Consider the following 19,726-nt stretch of genomic DNA (forward strand, 5'->3'; position numbering starts at 1 on the left):
TTGTTTAAGGAAGTGAACAGGAGGGGCTTGTTTTCTCCCGTCTCCTACAGATATGTTGTTGCCTCCAATTTAAAACTACTCTAAATTTTTTAAAACAGATCTTCTACACATTCAACCAGCACCAAACAACGGTACCCATGGCAGTTTAAACCATCTTCTGAAGGTGCCTTTTTATGAGCCATCCCATGCTGAGGAAGTGTCCGAGTTTTCTGTTTGTGGCTTTACGGTTCCATTGCCCACAGATGATCTAGGCTGTTCATGCCCTGAGCTACAAAGGGTAAGTAATGGGCCGGGCTGGTGGCCTAGTGGTTAAGTTTGTTGTGCTCTGCTTCAGCAGCCCAGATTCAGTTCCTGGGCACAGCCCTACACCACTCGTTGGCAGCCATGCTGTTGTGGCGATCCATATACAAAATAGAGGAAGATTGGCACAGATGTTAGCTCAGGGCGAATCTTCCTCAGCAAAAAAACCCAAAAAAAACCATAAGTAATAACTTCATGTATCCATAAGAATGTAAAGGAACAACCAATGTATAACCAGGTAGCCAACAACCAGCTTTGTGTTCTAGTGCAGATATTTACCCCGTAAAGGTATGTGGTTTCTCTGAACCTTATCTGGAAATGAGAAATACATTATAAGATTAAAAGTATGTAAATATGCTTTGTAAACTGGGAAGCACTATTTGGAAGTTGTTGATTCCCTTGTGAGCTAACTGTCCTTAACCGTTCAGAACAGTAGACTCCTGGAGCTCACTTTGATTTCCCTCATAAACCATCCCTCTTACAGCTTAAGAATCAGATGGTCAAGCTTGGTTACTTAGAGCAGAAATAGCTGCGAGGCTACAGGATTGCAGTCTAGCGTCAGATACACCCATGAGGGGAGATGCTGTGGAGTCTACCCAGCAAGAAGCCTAGCCTTCAGAGTGGGGGGTACTCCTTTGGGTAGCAGTGAAGAATCCCATCAGGCAGCGTGTGGAGGCTGACTGACAGTCAGTCAGCATTGGGAAGGCCTTTTTAGTGGATCAGGCACCTGGCTGAGTTCAGGAGCAGGACTTCAGATCCCAGGAGACTCTCAAAAAGGTGAGATTCGAGCGCTGGGAGGGGACCCCCAAAGGCCAGGGGTCAGAACGGGAGCTTTAAGAGCAAGAACCAAGCCCACCTGTGAGAACTGGAGCCATGGGTGGGGCTGCAATTTCAGAATGGAATTGAAGTCCAGATATCAGGAGTCCATCAAGCTAAAACTAATGTCTAGATGCATTTGAGGCCGAGTTCAAATGTGGTTGTAGAGCTCAAGAGAAACCTGCTGCCTCAGGTGAGAGTTATTCCTCACAGGAAGGAGTCAGCAAAACTCCACACTCGCTAATCCTCAGAACAACATTGCACCACATAAATAAGTAACCAACCAAAGAGGCTTTGAGGGACAAAAGTCCAGTCAAAACTCAGTAAAAATCAAATCTGAGGGAGGGTGTGGGTTTCCTACCTACTGCTTCCAGTAACCTCATGGAACCACCATTTAAAGTAACAATAATAAACATTACAAAGTGGGTGTTTCATTCCCATTTTAGAGATAAGGAGGGCTTAGAGAAGTTAGGTAGGTTGTCCAGGGTCACAGGAGCTTGGTTTCCCTGATTGCAAACCCCAAGTTCCTCTCTGTGAAGAATGCCCTTTGCTATTCAAAGTGTGGTCCCAGGGTCAACATCTGCGCCACTTGCAAGCTGGTGAGAGGTCCAGAGTCTCAGGCCCCACTGAGCTCAGGCTCCCTGAATCAGAAGCTGCATGTGAACAGGCCTGCAAGTGAGTTGTATGTGTTCTAAAGCTTGAGAAGCCCTGGGATGTTGTCACCCCAAGTTAGTCGTTGATTCCAGCTCTGGTCAGAATGCTGTGCCCCATTATCAGTTTTATCTTTACAAACTCGCACAAAAAAAATGTATTCCAGGGGGAGTAGTTTCTCTATACTTCTGAGTAAGTGACAGAATTGGAATTTAAACTCCAGTGAGTCTGGCTTCTTTGTTCACTAGTAAAACATTCGTGTGAGTACTGCAGAAATAATCCTGATCACTGTTTAAAACGTGTGTTATTACTGTGACTTACTTTCTCCCCCTCCCGCATCATCTTGCAGGATGCTTCTCTAGAACGTGTGAATCAAATGCTGAATCTCACCCAGGATGAAGGTAAGTCAGTAGAAAACATGTTCAGTCTTGGATGTTTAGACCTAACAAAACACAGTACTGCTCTTTTGGGGATTCTTGGAAAGAAGCTCACAGGGGCTTTTGAACATAAAGATTTTATTGCCAATATACAGGAGGCAAAGAAAACCCAGATCTAACAACCACAATAGCAAGTGTGGGGTAGTTGCAGTGGTTCCAGGAACAAAACAAATTTCTTGAAATGGTCGCGCTGCATCCTCAGTCCCCTATTCCCTTTCTTAGATGTGAGCACACCAACTGCCTGGGTGTGAGTCCTCCCTCTACTGCTTCCTGGCTGAGTAACCTGGGCCAAATCACTTAACCTCTCTGTGCCTCGGTCTCCTCATCTGTAATAATGGTACCCACCTCATGTAGTTGTAAAGATTAAAGGAGTTAATCCATGGAAAGAATTTAGAGCAATGTTATTAATACATGTTATCTTTTAGATATTCTTGTATTAAACTCACTAGGCCTGTTCCGTCATTTATCAAATGGGGACACCTACTTTATAGAGTTGTTATGAAGATTAAATGAGTTAATATATGTGTGCACTTAGAATAGCACCTGGCACCCAGTTACAGTTCAGTAAACGTGTTGGTTGTTTGATAAGCTTCTTATAATCTGCTGAGTGTTATTCCATGGCATGAATACCCTGCAGGTTTTTAACCATCAATAATTGATGGATTTTTAGATTATAGGAGCAGACAATTAGAAATAAATAAAACATTAGGACATACTTTTTATAAAATTCCAGTATCTTCCCTATGACAATTATTAACCTAGGTCGTCTTTGTTATAATGTATGTACTTCTGATTTTGAGGTTTTATCTCTTCAAATATGTCCTGTGAGCTGTTAGTTGCTTGGCTAAATTACTTATCGAAGCCTCAGTTTTGTAATCTGTAGAATGGAATACTAACACCTACCTCATACGGTTGTAATAGGTAAAAGAGGTTAAGTATGTAAAATATTTATCAGAGTACCTGCCACATAATAAGCCATCAGAGAGTGGTAGTTATTATGCTTAGGAGCATTTGCTAATTTTACAAACATTTTTATTTTATGTTATTTTTATTTTAGTAACAGCAACAGAGAAACTAAATTTGCCCTTTGGGAGGCCCAGGGTTATGCAGAAGAACCAGGAACACTGTCTCCTTTACCATAGAGAATATGTCAGTGGATTTGGAAAAGCTATCAGGATGCCCCTGTGGAGCTCATATACAGTCCCCAGTCTGGTAAGTTCCTGTGTCCATTGATCCACGCAGGCTAGAAAAACTTTGTATTTCTCTAGTATTCTGAGAGTTGAATTTTAATTTTCAGTAGAGATCCCCAAGGGAGCTCACTGGCCTGTGGCTTGTACAACAATGTCCCAGGTACTGCTTAAAAGTATTTATAGGTGCCATGTGGGTGCAAAAGAGCAACACATTGTGTTTTGCCTGAAAGTGTTTACAGGCCAACTGTCCAATTGGTAAGGCAGGTAGAAAAGAAGATTTCAAAGAGAAGCAACAAAAAGTACAGAGGCACACTATTCATTTGGTATATCCTAAGGACATGGTGGGTGCACCTCGAAGGTGAGGTAACCAGATTATAAAGGGCTTTATATTTATTTGAATATTTAACAAATGCTTTACTATCTGCTGTGTACTATAGTAGGCACAGGAACACAATGTGAATAAGAGGTACTTCTTCCCTGAAGGATCTAGCACTCTAGTAATTCAGGCTAGACTTAATGTACGGGTGTGATACATCACAGATCTCTCCAGACTGAGGTTCGAATCCAATTGTTTAAATCCTCTTCCCTCTTCACAATCTGGCAAATTTCTTTTCAATAAGTGGTGCTGGGACATTTGGCTACCATAAGAAAGAAAATATCAGATCCCTACCTCACACCATATACAAAATTAAATTGCTGGTGAATTTATAGACCTACATGTGAACAGCAAATGCATATTTTCCTTTGTGCATATCTTTATGACCATAGGATAGAGAAGGATTTCTTAGGACACAAGAACAACAACAGCAAAAATACAGAGGCAATTGATTAATTTGACTATATTAGCATAATGTGTGACAAAAAGACAAAGCTATGGATGGGACAATACATTTGCATTGCATGTAAGAAACAAATGATGAGTATCCAGAATAGTAATTAGGATCCAGAAAAGCTAGTACATTTCTACCAATAAACAAAAGAATGACAAGCATCTTAGTTAATAAATGGGCACAGGATATGAGCCAAGCAATTGACCTTCGTTAGCAATCTGGGAAATGTAAATTAAAGCAAAATCAAAGTCTGCCAAAATCAGTCCAAATACTCCTTCAGGGCAGGGGTGGTTTTATTTAATGTATCCCCAGCACAGTAGAATTGCCCAGTAAATGCTTATTGAATGAATGCCTTGGATGAATTAATCTCAACCATAATTTTTAAAGACTTAAAGACAAGCAGTACTTTCAATTGGAAGGGTAAATAAATAGTCAGGAAGCTGTTTTTGTAGAGAAAACCTTAGTATTTTAGATCCAAAGACTCTGATGACAAACCTCAACCTATTATTGTTCTTGCTATGGGTACAGATACTCCTCCTCTTTTTATGGAAAGGAAGTGATTGGTTGAATCCAGTTTATTTACTCTTCTTGTTCCAATTCAAGATTTTTGGAGAAAAATAAGACATTTTCCCACTATTAATTGAAGCTTTGTGTGTTCTGAAAGCCAACTCTGCTGCTGACAATGGTTTAATTGTGGTTGGTGGTAGGGGAGTACTAATTTTGTTTCCCAATCTGGGCAAATTTTTTTTTTTTTTGTGGGGAAGACTAGCCCTGAGCTAACATCCAATGCCAATCTTCCTCTTTTTTGCTGAGGAAGACTGGACCTGGGCTAACATCCATGCCCATCTTCCTCCACTTTATATTTGACGCCGCCACAGCATGGCCTAACAAGTGGTGTGTCGGTGGGGGGACGCCAGGGATCCGAACCTGTGAACCCTGGGCCACCACGGTGGAGCGTGTGCACTTAACTGCTGCGCCACTGGGCCGGCCCCATGGGCAAATATTTTACAGTTTCCTGAGTTCGTATATATGGTTAATGGCAACATCGCTTTCTTCATGTGCACAATGTTCAGTTGTTTATGATTTTCTTCAAACTACTGTGAAACGTATTAATAAACAACAATATGAAATTATTCCTTAAAATTTAATTTCTATTTGTTTTTGTTTGTGAGAGGGGCAGTATATTCAAGGCCGGTCTTATTAGTCACTTGTCTATTTTGAAAAGTCCTGGTACTAGGGATTGTGTGGAGTTAAGGGAATGTTTATATTTTTAATACTTTCTTCTGCTGTCTTGCATTCCTGAATTTATATGAGCTTTAGCGGAAATCAAAGGCAGAGAGATTGTAAGTGGGCTCAGACTAGGCGTTTAGTACAATTCTTTTTTGTTATTGCTTTAAAACTAGCTTCTTTGTCACCAGAAGTTCCTGTCCTTTTATTGATCCCGCAGAACCACTTGTGTATTTCTCTCTCCATGTGACAGGATGGAATTCTAGCAATTTTCTGCTTTCTAATTCAGAAGTTACTCTGTTAGTATGTTGTGGGTCAAGAAAATTACATACAAGGGTGTTTTGAGATTCACATAAAAGTGTTGTAAATCAGCTCTGTGTTTGAAAAATCAGACTTTAAATAAGCGCTCTTTGGGGCATGGGCCCAATTGGCTTGTGCCTTTAAGTTCTATGGAGTTTTTGTTTTTCTGTGGTTTAGATGGGTTTTTAAATTGTTGTTTTTGTTGTTATTATCTCAGAAGAGTTCTGAGGAAGTAGTCGTGATTTGAAATCATGGTGCTACAACAACTGCTTCGAAACCATTAAGGTTGATCAGAATATACGTAGGTTTTTTCTTCTGGGCCTACTCAGTAGGAAGATGTGAACTGTATTTTTCTGTTGCTAAGTGAAAAACTGAAAATAAGGGCAAAAATTACAATTATTATTTAGAATATATATGAAATTTATTCGTATATATGAAATTTAATATGAAATCAAAGGGCTTCTTCAGAGACGAAAATCTAACGTACTTTGAATATGTCTTCCTCTTTCTCTTTATCTATATGTATATATATCTCCCATATCAATGAATTTTTAAAAGCCTTTTTATTTCTAAAGCTTGTTTGCTCTGATATTATAAATTACAACCCAATCATGTTTTGTGAGTCTTTAGAAACTAGAGACGTTGAGTATTGCAAAATTTTTTTGGAACTGTAAGAAATCTTTTTCCCTGTAGAAAAAAATCATATGACCAGAAAAATAATTAAAAATTTATAAAGTTGTTATGTACCATAAGGCAAGATTGTAACTATCCAATCTGCAAATACTTAAGTTTTAGCTTTTACATTCAGCCTATGGGTAAAGGGAGTGTATAACTTCAATAAAATAATTTTATCTCCTGTTCAAATTTTATTTTATCCCCATGCCAGACTAGAAATGAAAGCATCTCCCTTTCCTGTCTATGTTCATTATCTACTTCTCTTGAAGAATTTTGAGAGCGAGGGAGTTCAGATTTTATCTGGGTGTCTCAGTTCTATGTACTGTTTTCCTGACTTTCTATCCCCTGGTGTAAAAAACTCTGAAAAGATGGCAGGATTTAAGCTGTTTATGCAAATGGTGGGGAGAAAGTGGTTCCTATGCCTTCTCTCAGGAGCCTAAGACTCAGAAATGACGTGACCGTATCTCCCTCCATCCTTCTAGAGGACCGTATTGCATAATCTCGCCTTTATAAAGGAGGCCACATCCTGTCTTTCCTAGACTTGATGCGCTTGTACTTGGGGATTTAAGTTTGGTATGTAAGAAAACAAAATTTCAGTTAACAGAAAATGGTAACTTTTTTTTTAGTACTTTCTGGCTAAAGCCATCCTGGTCCATCTCCCCCAACCCAAAGTCTATGCCACTTTGAGAAAACAGTCAACATTTTGTCCAACTAAATTGTTTGAGTGCAACTTCCACAGCTGCAGACTCAAAACTTCCCTCCTTAACATTTTCATAATTTTATTTTCATAATTTTAGCTGTTGAATACAGGCATTTCGTTTTCCTTACATTAAGGAAAATGCATCTGTGGCTACATTTATGTATTGTGCATTTCTTCAACTAAAACTTACTAACCGTGAAGTTTTAGAGTAAAATGATAAAGATATGTGGTAGGGAATATCAACTCACAATATTCTGGGTGTCTGTGGGGTTGACTCAGCAATCTCTGGTTCTTGGTTCTCCCATTTTATGACATCCTTATGTCCCCTTCTGCCAAGTGAAGAAACGTGGTCGTTCAGAACTGTTTACTATGATTTTTTTTAAAGAATATAAACAAATGTTTTTAGATTTCCAGTGTCTGCCACCAGGAGAGTGAAATAAGTGTTAAGAACTAATTCGCTGCCTCTGACATAAATATCTTCATATTTCTTGGTTCACTTCTTGTTTTGGTAGACTATACCACTCAGGAGCTTCCTGAGAAAGGAAGAAGGGAAGATACGTTTTTGAGACTTCGTGTGTCTCAAAAGATTCTTATTCAATCTATACACTTAATTGATGCATTGCTTTAGAATTTTAGATATAATTTTTCTTCAAAATTAAAAGGACTTTAGACTTCTTGGACTCATCCTCTAATATTTTTATGTGTTCCCTACTTTTTTCCATCTCTTGTCTTAAATTCCACTTTTTGAGAGATATCTGGAGCTTCATCTTATATATTTTACTGAATATTTTATTTCTGCTGTTATATTTTTAAATCCCAAGAGTTCTTTCTGTTATCTCTTTCCTTTTCTATTGCCTTCTGTTCCTTCTGTATGGATGCCATATGTACTCTCATCTCTCTGAGGAGCGAGTTTTCTTCTTATTGGTTTCTCCCCCCAACCTCAGAAAATGTCTGGTGGTCCTTGGCTGTCAGCTCATCTTTTAAAGATGAGACACTAAGCTGCATGGCAGGGTCTTGCCAGCTGATAGGCTTCACTATTGGTTGATCAGAATGAGAGCCAGGCGTTTGGTTGGGAACTCCCAAATGTAAGTATCTAGTTTTCAGGCTGGTTTGTTTTCCGAAGAAAGAACACTTCTAATCTTTAGAAAGGCTACATGGGGGCAGTGAGACTGGGGGAAATCATACCACTCAGCATATGGATTTTTATTGAATCCCATTGTTTTCAATATGGTGCACCTGCTCTCTAGTGTGTCTTGTGTCCTTTAGTCTGATCATCCCTCTGGTTCCACCTCTCCAGTGAGTAAACATTCTCTCCAGCCTCTTTTACAGACTTTCAACCTATCCCCTTGTTTCCAGCCCTACACATATCCCCTGTCTTTAGGAGACTCCAATTTCTGCCCTTGAGGTTCTGCAGTAGGAATCAGCTTCTTTGTGCTTTCCCTAACCGTAGGCTTTTGGTTGTCAGTGTTTACTGGTCTATTAAGTCAGGTTAAAAATAGTAAACAAATATGTTTATCTGATTTCCAGCTTCTGAAAATTTCTTATCATGCCTTGTATATCTTCATTATTACTGTCTTTTTTGGGATTTTAGAAGGGATCAGAGATAAATGTGTTCAGTCAAGTTGAGAAGTCTCCTCAACGTCTGCATAGTGTTTTCCTACTGGAGTGTTTGCAGTGTGTTAGGGGGTACATTCTCTGGTTGGCTTTGCCTAGACTTCCCTTATCTTCATCTCCTACCTTTTCTATACCTTCTCACAGTATGCTCTTGCCTATGAATATAACACACAGTGTAAGTTGCCTTTTCCTTTGTGAATTGATCTTGTACATTTTATTTATTTGTTTTTCCCCAGCTTTATTGAGATATAATTGACATATAACATTGTGTCAGTTTAAGGTGTACAACATGATTTGATACACATATATTTTATATAATTAATTTATTTTTATTGAGGTAACATTGTTTTATAACATTATATAAATTTCAGGTTACATCATATTTACATTTCTGTGTAGATTACATCATGTTCACCACCTAAAGACAAATTATCATCCATCACCATACACGTGCAAATCACCCCTTTCACCATCCTCCCTCCCCACTTCTCCTCTGGTAATCACCAATCCAATCTCTGTCTCTATGTGTTTGTTGTTGTTTTTATCTTCCATTTATAAGATCATATGGTATTTGACTTTCTCTCTCTGACATTTCACTTAGCATAATACCCTCAAGGTCCATCCATGTTGTTGCAAATAGCAAGATTTCATCTTTTCTTATGGCTGAGAATTGTATATATACCACATCTTCTTTTTCCGTTAGTTCCTTGATGGGCACCTAGGCTGCTTCCAACTCTTGGCTATTGTGACTATCGCACAGTGAACATAGAGGGTGCATATATCTTTAAGCATTCATGTTTTCATGTTCTTTGGATAAATACCCAGAAGTGGAATAGCTGGATCGTATGGTAGTTCTATCCTTAATTTTTTGAAGAATCTCCATACTGTTTTCCATAGTGGCTGTACCAGTTTGCACTCCCACCAGCAGTGTATGAGTGTTTCCTTTTCTCTACATCCTCTCCAACACTTATTATTTATTGTAGCCATTCTGACAGGCGAGAGGTGATATCTCATTGCAGTTTTGATTTGCATTTCCCTAATAATTAGTGATGTTGAACATCTTTTCATGTGCCTATTGCCCAGCTGTATATCTTCTTTGGAGAAATGTCTGTTCAGATCTTTTGCCCATTTTTAAATTGGGTTGTTAGTTTATTTGTTGTTGAGAAGTTTGAGTTCTTTATATATTTTGGAGATTAACTCCTTATCAGATACATGGTTTGCAAATATTTTCTCCCAATTGTTAGGTTGTCTTTTTGTTTTGTTGATGGTTTCCTTTGCTGTGCAGAAGCTTTTTAGTTTGATGTAGTCCCATTTGTTTATTTTTTCTATTGTTTCCCTTGCTTGGTCAGACATGATACTTGAAAATATGCTGCTAAGACCCATCTCGAAGAGCATACTGCCTATGTTTTCTTCTAGAATTTTTATTTCAGGTCTTACATGGAAGTCTTTAATCCATTTTGAGTTAATGTTTGTGTATCGTGTAAGATAATGGTCTACTTTCATTCTTTTGCATGTGGCTGTCCAGTTTTCCCAACTATTTATAGAAGAGACTTTCCTTTGTCCATTGTATGTTCTTGACTCCTTTGTCGAAAATTAGCTGTCCATAGATGTATGGGTTTATTTCTGGGGTTTTAATTCTGTTCCCTTGATTTGTATGTCTGTTTTTGTGCCAATACCATGCTGTTTTGATTACTATAGCTTTGTAGTATATTTTGAAACTAGAGAGTGTATACCTCCAGCTTTGTTCTTTTTTTTCAGGATTGCTTTGATTATTCAGGGTCTTCTGTTTTTCCACATAAATTTTAGGATTCTTTGTTCTATTTCTGTTGAAAATGTTGTTTGAACTTTGATAGAGATTGCATTGAATCTGTAGATTGCTTTAGGATATATGGACTTTTAACTCTGTTAATTCTTCCAATCCAAGAGCCCAGAGTATCTTTCCATTTCTTTGTGTCTTTTTCAATTTCTTTCAGCAATGTTTTATAGTTTTCAGTGTACAGATCTTTGACTTCTTTGGTTAAATTTATTCCTAGATATTTTATTCTTTTTGTTGCAATTATAAGTGAGGTTTTATTCTTAATTTCTCTTTCTGCTACTTCATTGTTAGTGTATAGAAATGCAACTGATTTTTGTATGTTGATTTGTATCCTGCAACTTTACTGTATTCATTTATTATTTCTAAAAGTTTTTTGGTGGATACTTTAGGGTTTTCTATATATAAAATCATGTCATCCGCAAATAGTGACAGTTTCACTTCTTCCTTTCCAATATAGATCCCTTTTATTTCTTTTTCTTGCCTGATTGCTCTGGCTAGGACTTGCAATACTATGTTAAATAAGAGTGGTGAAAGTGGTATCCTTGTCTGTTTCCTGTTCTTAGAGGGATAGCTTTCAGTTTTTCTCTGTTGTATATGATATTAGCTGTGGGTTTGTCATATATGGCCTTTATTGTGTTGAGGTACTTTCCTTCTATACCCATTTTATTAAGAGTTTTTATCATAAATGGATGCTATATCTTGTCAATTGCTTTCTCTGCATCAATTGAGATGATCATGTGGTTTTTATTCTTCATTTTGTTAATGTAGTTTATCACATTGATTGATTTGCAGAGTTGAACCATCCCTGCATGACTGGAATAAATCCCACTTGATCATAGTGTATGATCTTTTTAATGTATTGTTGTATTTGATTTGCTGGTATTTTGTTGAGAATTTTTTCATCAATGTTCATCAGTAATATTGGCTTGTAATTTTCTTTTTTATGTGTTTGCCTTGTCTGGTTTTGGTATCAGGGTCATGTTGGCCTTGTAGAATGAGTTAGGAAGCTTCCCTTCCTCTTCAATTTTTGGAAGAGTTTGAGAAGGATAGGTGTTATGTCTTCTTTGAATGTTTGGTAGAATTTACCAGGGAAGCCGTCTGGTCCTGGGCCTTTATTTTGGGGGAGGTTTTTGGTTACTGTTTTGATGTCTTTTCTTGTAATTGGTCTATTCAGATTCTCTTTTTCTTCTTGACTGAATTTTGGAAGGTTGTATGATTCTAAGAATTTATCCATTTCTTCTAGATTATCTCATTTGTTGGCATATAGCTTTTCGTAGTAGTCTCCTATAATCTTTTGTATTTCTGAGGTGTCTGTTGTGATTTTTCCTCTTTCATTTCTGATCTTATTTATTTGAGCCTTCTCTCTTTTTTTCTTGGTGAGTCTAGCTAAAAGTTTGTCAATTTTGTGTATCTTTTCAAAGAACTAGCTCATCATTTCATTGATTTTTTTCTATTGTTTTTAGTCTCTATTTTATTTATTTCTGCTCTGATTTTTATTATTTCCTTCCTTCTACTGATTTTAGACTTTGTTGTTTTTCTAGCTCCTTTAGGTGCACTGTTAGATTGTTTATTTGAGATTTTTCTTGTTTGTTGAGGTAGGCCTGTATTGCTATAAACTTCCCTCTTAGAACCACTTTTCCTGTATCCCATAAATTTTGGCATGTCGTATTTTCATTTTCATTTGTTTCCAGATGCTTTTAAAATTTCTCCTTTGGTTTTCTCATTGACTCAATCATTCTTCAGTAGCATTTTGTTTAATCTCCACATATTTGTGGCTTTTCCAATTTTCTTCCTGTAGTTGATTTCTAGTTTTATACTGTTGTGGTTGAAAAAAATGCTTGGTATTATTTCAATCTTCTTCAACTTATTGAGACTTGTTTTGTGGCCTAATATGTGATCTATCCTGGAGAATGTTCCCTGTGCATTCAAAAAGAATGTATATTCTGGGGTTTTTGGATGGAATGTTCTGTATATATCTACTAAGTCCGTCTGGTCTCCTGTGTCGTTTAAGGCCAGTGTTTCCTTGTTGATCTTCTGATCGGATGTTCTATCCATTGGTGTAAGTGGAGTGTTAAAGTCCCTTACTATTATGATGTTACTGTCTATTTCACCTTTAGGTCTGTTAATAGTTGCTTTATATATTTAGGTACTCCTATGTTGGATACATAGATATTTACAAGTGTTATATCCTCTTGTTGGATTGTTCCCTTTATCATTATGTAGTGCCCTTCTTTGTCTCTTGTTACAGTTTTTGTTTTAAAGTCTGTGTTGTCTGATATAAGTACTGGTACCCCAGCTTTCTTTTCATTGCCATTTCCATGGAGTATCTTTTTCCATTCCTTCACTTTCAGTTTGTGATACACACATGTATTTTTATTTATTTATTTATTTATTTATTTATTTTTCCCGCAAAGCCCCAGTAGATAGTTGTATGTCATAGCTGCACATCCTTCTAGTTGCTGTATGTGGGACGCAGCCTCAGCATGGCCAGAGAAGCAGTGCATCGGTGCGCACCCGGGACCCGAACCCAGGCCGCCAGCAGCAGAGCACACGCACTTAACCGCTAAGCCATGGGGCCGGCCCCACACATGTATTTTAAAATGATTACCACATACATTTTAGACTCCACAGCTGGTTTTTGTTTTTAGTACAATGCAGTGTCAGAGGAAAGATATCCTAATTTAATTTAATCTTTTTATAAATTATAAAAAATTTTGTTAAGAAATATATACATGTGGGCAGTAGATAGCATATAAATCAAAATCTCTGAGAAAATTGAATAGCAAAATGTTTACTTACTCATGATTATATGCTAATGAAAATATAATTATGTAATACTGTATTACCTTAAATACTTGGGTTAGACAGCACAATTATAGGATGCCTGTTAGTGAATAAATTAATATATTAGTCTTCAAATGGAGTTACAAAGAAAATTATTAAAAAAATTCATATATTTCACTTTGAATGAAGCGTAGCTACAAATTTATTTAAATCCTCAAATAAGTAAGTTTTGACAATTAGAGCTTCTTTGAATTAATCTTAGGTTGATTAGAAGTTCTTGCCCAACTGAAGAATAATATCCTTAGTTCATATGTGTATTTTAAAAATAAATTGTTTATATTTTGTTTTCAATTTTTATTGAAGCACAACATATATCCCCACCTAAAAGTTAGATCCTGAAAAGGATTTTGGTTTTTAGCAGTAGCTCCCATTATTCCTCTGCTTTCAAGTCAGGTTTTATTCTGCAAATATCCTTTTCCAAGGTGTATTTGATTTGCCCTCCTGGTGTCCCTAACCAGAAGAGGAGCATAGAAGAAAACATTGCTGAAGACATCCACTTCCATTGCTTGCATAGACCTGATTCATTAAGAAAATAGGAAAAGATTACATGAAAAACATTCTAGGGAAGTTACAAGCCATATAAGGTGATGGGTGAGCCACACTGTGGGCATTCTTTTCTTCTTTTTTTTCTTTTCTCTCCTTATACAGGGAGATACATCACTGCTTCCTTCCACTCTCCCAGACTGTCTGCGGGCTGATGTCAGGGTTGCTCCTTCTGAGAGCCAAAAATGTTCCTTCTATACAGCAGATGAGAATATCTCCCATGGCTTCCTCTATCCTCCTGGTTAGTATAACTCTTTTTTTAAAATTTATATTTATCCATGTAGTTGCCATTTCTGGTATTCTTTATTCCTTTTTGTCTATCCACATTTCCAACTTGTATCATTTCGCTACTATCTGAAGGACTTCCTTTAACAGTTATTATAGTGTTGGTCTGCTGTGATAAATTCTTAAGAATTTGTATGTCTGAAAAGTATTTTGCCTTTGTTTTCGAAATGTGCTTTTGCTCTATATAGAATTCTAGGTTGACAGTTTTTTTCTACTCTAAAGTACTATAAAGGTGTTTCTCCACTGTCCTCTGTCTTGCATTGCTTCAATGAGAAATCTGCTGTCATCCTTATCTTCATTCCTTTTTATGTAACGTCTTTTTTTTTTTTGGCTGCTGTTAAGATTTTCTCTGTCACTGCTTTTAGGCGTATTGGTTATTATGTCCCTTTTCTTAATTTTTCTTGTGCGCGGCGTTCACTGAGCTACTTGGATCTGTGGAGTTACAGTTTTCACTAAATTTGGAAAATTCTTCACCATTTCTCCAAATACTTTTTTCAGTCTCCTTCCCCTTTCAGCTTCTCCAAATTCATGTGTATATATATATATATATACATATATTTTAAATTATTTTATTGTGGTCATAGGGTTTATAATAATGTGTAATTTCAGGAGTACATTATTATTTATCAGTTTCTATATAGAATGCATCATGCTCACCACCAATAGTCTAATTTTTATCCATCACCATACATATATAGCCCTTTACCCCTTTTGCCCAGCCCACAACCCACTACCCTCTGGTAACCACTTATCTGTTTTCTTTATCCATGTGTTTGTTTATCTTCCACATATGAGTGAAATCATGTGATTGTCTTTCTCTGTCTGGCTTATTTTCCTTAACATAATACCCTCAAGCTCCATCCATGTTGTCACAGATGGGACAATTTTGTCTCTTTTTATGGCTGAGTAGTATTCTATTGTGTATATATACCACATCTTCTTTATGCATCCATCAGTTGATGGGCACTTGGGTTGTTTCCACATCTTGGCTATTGTGCATAATGCTGCAATGAACATAGGGGTGCATAAGTCTTTTTGAATTTTTGATTTCAAGTTCTTTGGATACATACCCAGTAGTGGGACAGTTGGATCATATGGTATTTCTATTTTTAATGTTTTGGGAAATCTCCATACTGTTTTCCATAATGGCTGCACCAGTTTGCATTCCCACCAGCAAATCTGGGCTGCAAATCTGAAAGAGAAAGCATTTGCATGAAGGCCTGCCTCATCTCCCACCTCCTTTTACAATCTCGGGCTGGCTGCGGCATGAGTTCCCACAATCTAGATTGCTGCCTCTGGGGAGGGCGAAGGGATCTGCTCATCTACTTCCACTGCTTTCTGGGGATTCAGTACCCCCACCTTCAGATGTATGGCTCCATGGGTCTCTCAGATGTCCTATTGTGCTTTGTAGGGAATCCTCTGTTGGTTAGTGAATGTCCATTTGGTTGTAACTTAGGGGCAGGAGACTAAGGAAACAGCTCACTCCACCATGATGCTAACATCACTCTTCAGCCTAACTCTTTTTCAGAGCATCAGCTTAGAAAGCCCTCATCAGCTGGATGTGGGCATGTGCCTTAAACAAACACTGTCCGCCAAAACTACCTGCTTGGGCTAAAGGAGCTGCCCAGGAGGCTTCCAGTGGTTGTGGGCTGGCCTGAAGCAGTGTGACAGCTGTAATAAAGACTAATAAATTTTGCAGTGGGAAATACAAATAAGGTCTGATCTAGCCCAGATGTTCAGAGAGTTCGGCAGGTTTAAAACTGAAGATTCTTTGGAGAAGGACACAAGAGTCTAAAAAGCATTTTTTTCTGGCTACTGCCCAAGCTCAGGCCTGTGTGGAGAATGCAGCTGTGCCTGTGAAAAGAAATCAGGCAGGAATTCAGGCCTCTTACTCACTGTGTGTGTTCAACAATTTTGAACTGTGGATTCAGCAGCTGAATGAACTTTAAGTTCATTTGAGAAATCGTCTCTCTCTCTTGGGAACATGCAAAAGCCAGTGTGATTTTTGTACAACTCAAATCTCTTTCCTGTTCTGCAGGAAATGTCGTTTTCATTAACTCACCCATGATATTTTCAGCAATTTCAGCTTCTGGGAATGGGGTTACTCCTGATATTTGACTTCATTTTTCTGGAAGCCATGACCAAAGAGGTCAGTTGAGAGATTTATAACTTAGAGATTGTCAGATTTATAGTGGGAAAAAAAAGGTTAAATAAGGCAAGTAGCACAACAATTTAAGCTCCTAACACAGAATTAGGACAAATAAACTGATATATCTTATTAACATATCTAGAGTCAATTAGAGCTACCAAACTTATGCAAACCCTAGGATAAACCTTAAATAGTTGCAACATTTTATTAATAGAATTTTTAGATTGGCATATAAAATTGTGTCTGTGAAGCCATAAGATATAGGTTGATATATAAATGTTTGCCTCAACAAGGAAATGAATTAGTAACTAAATGGCTTATCTAAAAAAAATTAAGGATAAAATGAAACTCCCTTCTAACTCTCCACTATAAATTCTGTTTGTTAGAAATTCCATTATAAGCTAAATCTTATTTTCCTCTGAAAAGGAGGTAATGTTATGTTGATTGTCCTCCCAACTTTCAGCTTAAAAAGTAGAAAAGGCTTATAGGGGATCTGAGGATGGTGAACAGCATATGAAACCTTAAGGAAAAAACCACCAACAACTTGTTTGTCTCTGCCTTTTGGTGCCCACCCACTGGCCTTTCATTTAAGTCTTAGTTAAGATACCCGAGCAGAGTTCAAATATAAAAAGTATTATAATACACATTTATATGCCTGTACCTTTTTAATCCTCACAATATTTCCATGAATTAGATGCCATGAGACAAATGAAGCCCAGAGGGACAGAGCACTTTGCTCAGGTGGTTCAGCTGGGAGACAGTGGAGCTGGGCTTCCAACCTGGGCAGTCTGATTCCAGAGCATACATGCCCAGCACTCACTCTGCTCGACAGCACGTCCATGAGTCCTCAGAGCCAATCATTTGTGGTGTCATCAGTCAGCAGTCTTCATTGGGTTAAAACTCACTTTCTTAAGAAAATTTTATTTCGGAAGTACTATTTACAATCGCATTATTATTTTGTGCACATTCAATAGCTATGCATTCATTTTGGTGTTATATGGATTGTCCAGGGCTGCTGTAACAAATTACCACAAACTTGGTGGCTTAAAGCAACAGAAATGTATTCTCTCCGAGTTCTGGAGGCCAGGAGTCTGAAATCAAGGTGTCGGCAGGGCCGTGCTCCCTTTGAAGGAGAGAATCCAGAGGACTATCCTTCTTTACCTCTTCCAGCTTCTGGGGGCTCCAGGTGTCGCTTGGCTTGGAGCTGCATCTCTCCAGGCTCTGCCTCCGTCTTCACATGGCCTTCTACCCTGAGTCTCTCCTCTTCTCAGCCTTCTCTCTCCTTACAAGGATGCCAGTCCTTGGATTTAGAGCCCACCCTAAATCCAGGATAATCTCATCTCGAGACCCTTAACTTAGTCACATCTGCAAAGACCCTGTTTTCCCACCTTCATCTTCACAGGTACAGGGGGTTAGGACTTGGACACAGCTTTTTGAGGGTCACCATTCAACCCACTACAGTATCAAATGCATAAAACCGCCTGCGTTACTGATGACCTCTACTGGGGACTACTTAGTATCTTTGTGTTTTGACTGCTAATAAATTGACATTCGTATGTAATAGTAATTTGCACATTATGTAAGATGGCGTATTTTCTCTTATAGCTAGATTTAATAAATCTAATTTGTTTTGCAGCAAACAACAGAACTTCTGAGAGTCAATATGATGCTTTAATTACAAGTAATTTGGTTCCTATGTATGAAGCATTCAAAAGTAAGTACATATTTAGATTATTAATTTAAAAATACCTAAGTGACTCTATGAACTTACAAACTAAGCACATCTTTTATTGCAATTTGTTCCTGATATTGAGTCATTTTGTTCTAACGTTTTAAATATAGAAACAGGAAGGATCTCTGACATAATTTCTTTTCAACTTACTTCAACTTTGGGTGACTTGTTGCTAGAATTTTGTTAAGTTGCTTGTAACCCTAATTTAACTGTAAAGAGCTATTCACAAAACAAAATTTTACTGACACGCCTCATAACTAAATGAAAGGTGTTTGTCCCTAGAGTCATAATTAATAAGGCAGCGTGTGTGTTCTGGCCATTTTTAATACTCACAGTCCCAAAAGGAACTCAGCCCTAGGGAGGAATTTGGAGACATATTTAACTGTAATTTCAAGACTGCAACCACATGAACAACAAAAATCTATCATTAATGTGGCCATTTATTTTTGTTGCATGAACTATTTTGCAGAATTATCCAATTACCACTGACAATTATTGAAGCAGAATTTGATGCTATTTAAATGTACCTGTCTATGATAGAAAATAGTTCCATGTTCAATAGAGGTAGATATTTAACACCTTATTCTTTTATTTTTAGAAATATGGGATTACGTCCACAGTGTTCTTCTTGTAAAATATGCCATGGAAAGAAATGGAGTGAATGTGGTTAGTGGACCAGTATTTGATTATAATTATGATGGTCATTTTGATGCTCCAAATGAAGTTACAGAGTAAGTAATTTGAAACCAAATGGACTTTTTGATTTAGCAATAGGGTATCATGAGGAGAAACCTCAGTATTTTAAACAAAAGCTCAGTATTCTAAACATTACAAAGTATGTTTATATAGAGATGTTATCATTGATTATTTTCAACTAGACTATCTAAATATTTAGCCAAAACTTTACATTGCAAAAATTTAAACTAATGGGCAAAGAAAAAATTTCCAGGAAATGTTTAGCAACATTTTTATTCAGAAAATTTCTAAACTAATGGGCAAAGGAAGAAGGTGATTCTGTAAAGGTTAAGGAGATGGGCAAGACTCACTATACTATTGATAAATATAGAACTAGTCCAGCAATATAATAAATTAAAAAATCAAGTAGTGATGATTCATAATATTGTCCAATAGTGGGTGATTCATAAAAGTATTTCCCAGGGGAGGGTGTAGGCTTCACGTAGAAAACTAGTCCCACTAAACTGTACGTCTTTGTACTAAACCTGGTTGTAACAGGTTGCTGAGAATTACCTTTGAAAGCAGCACACAGGAATACAGAGGTTTAGAAGTGTCGTCCATTATTTTACTTTATTATCAAAATGTAGGTAGGGCCAAACTAAATAAGTGTGCTGTCTAAGCCTAGATTATGTAAAGCAATGATTTCTACCTGCGCCTTCCTGCAGCGTAACATTTATGACAACTAAGTGTGTGGCCTTGTCCTACACTGCCTGCTTTGTCCCTATTTCAGTGTTTATGGAGCCTGCATTTCACCATTTAATAATTCTAGCAAACTCTTTGACAGCACTCTACTGCATGCTAGCTGCTTTTCTAAGCACTTTCATAGGCTTCGTTTAATCCACAAAACGTCCTTTGTTAGATTCCATTAGCCCCCATTTACAG

General features: G+C 37.4%; 1 protein-coding gene across 1 annotated transcript in view; it reads left to right on the top strand.

Annotated features, from left to right (window-relative positions):
* ENPP3 (ectonucleotide pyrophosphatase/phosphodiesterase 3) overlaps positions 1-19,726 on the top strand; it is an 81,772-nt gene that overhangs the window by 48,197 nt on the left and 13,849 nt on the right. The window contains exons 17-22 of the mRNA XM_087444122.1: positions 99-277; positions 2,117-2,168; positions 3,262-3,416; positions 14,049-14,184; positions 18,014-18,091; positions 18,708-18,840. Of these exons, the coding sequence (XP_087300248.1) occupies positions 99-277; positions 2,117-2,168; positions 3,262-3,416; positions 14,049-14,184; positions 18,014-18,091; positions 18,708-18,840 (733 nt within the window). The remainder of the gene's footprint in view (positions 1-98; positions 278-2,116; positions 2,169-3,261; positions 3,417-14,048; positions 14,185-18,013; positions 18,092-18,707; positions 18,841-19,726) is intronic.

The sequence above is a fragment of the Ceratotherium simum genome, chromosome 19 (assembly GCF_057802395.1).
Source record: "Ceratotherium simum simum isolate JZ-2026a chromosome 19, ASM5780239v1, whole genome shotgun sequence".
Taxonomy (NCBI): Eukaryota; Metazoa; Chordata; class Mammalia; order Perissodactyla; family Rhinocerotidae; genus Ceratotherium; species Ceratotherium simum.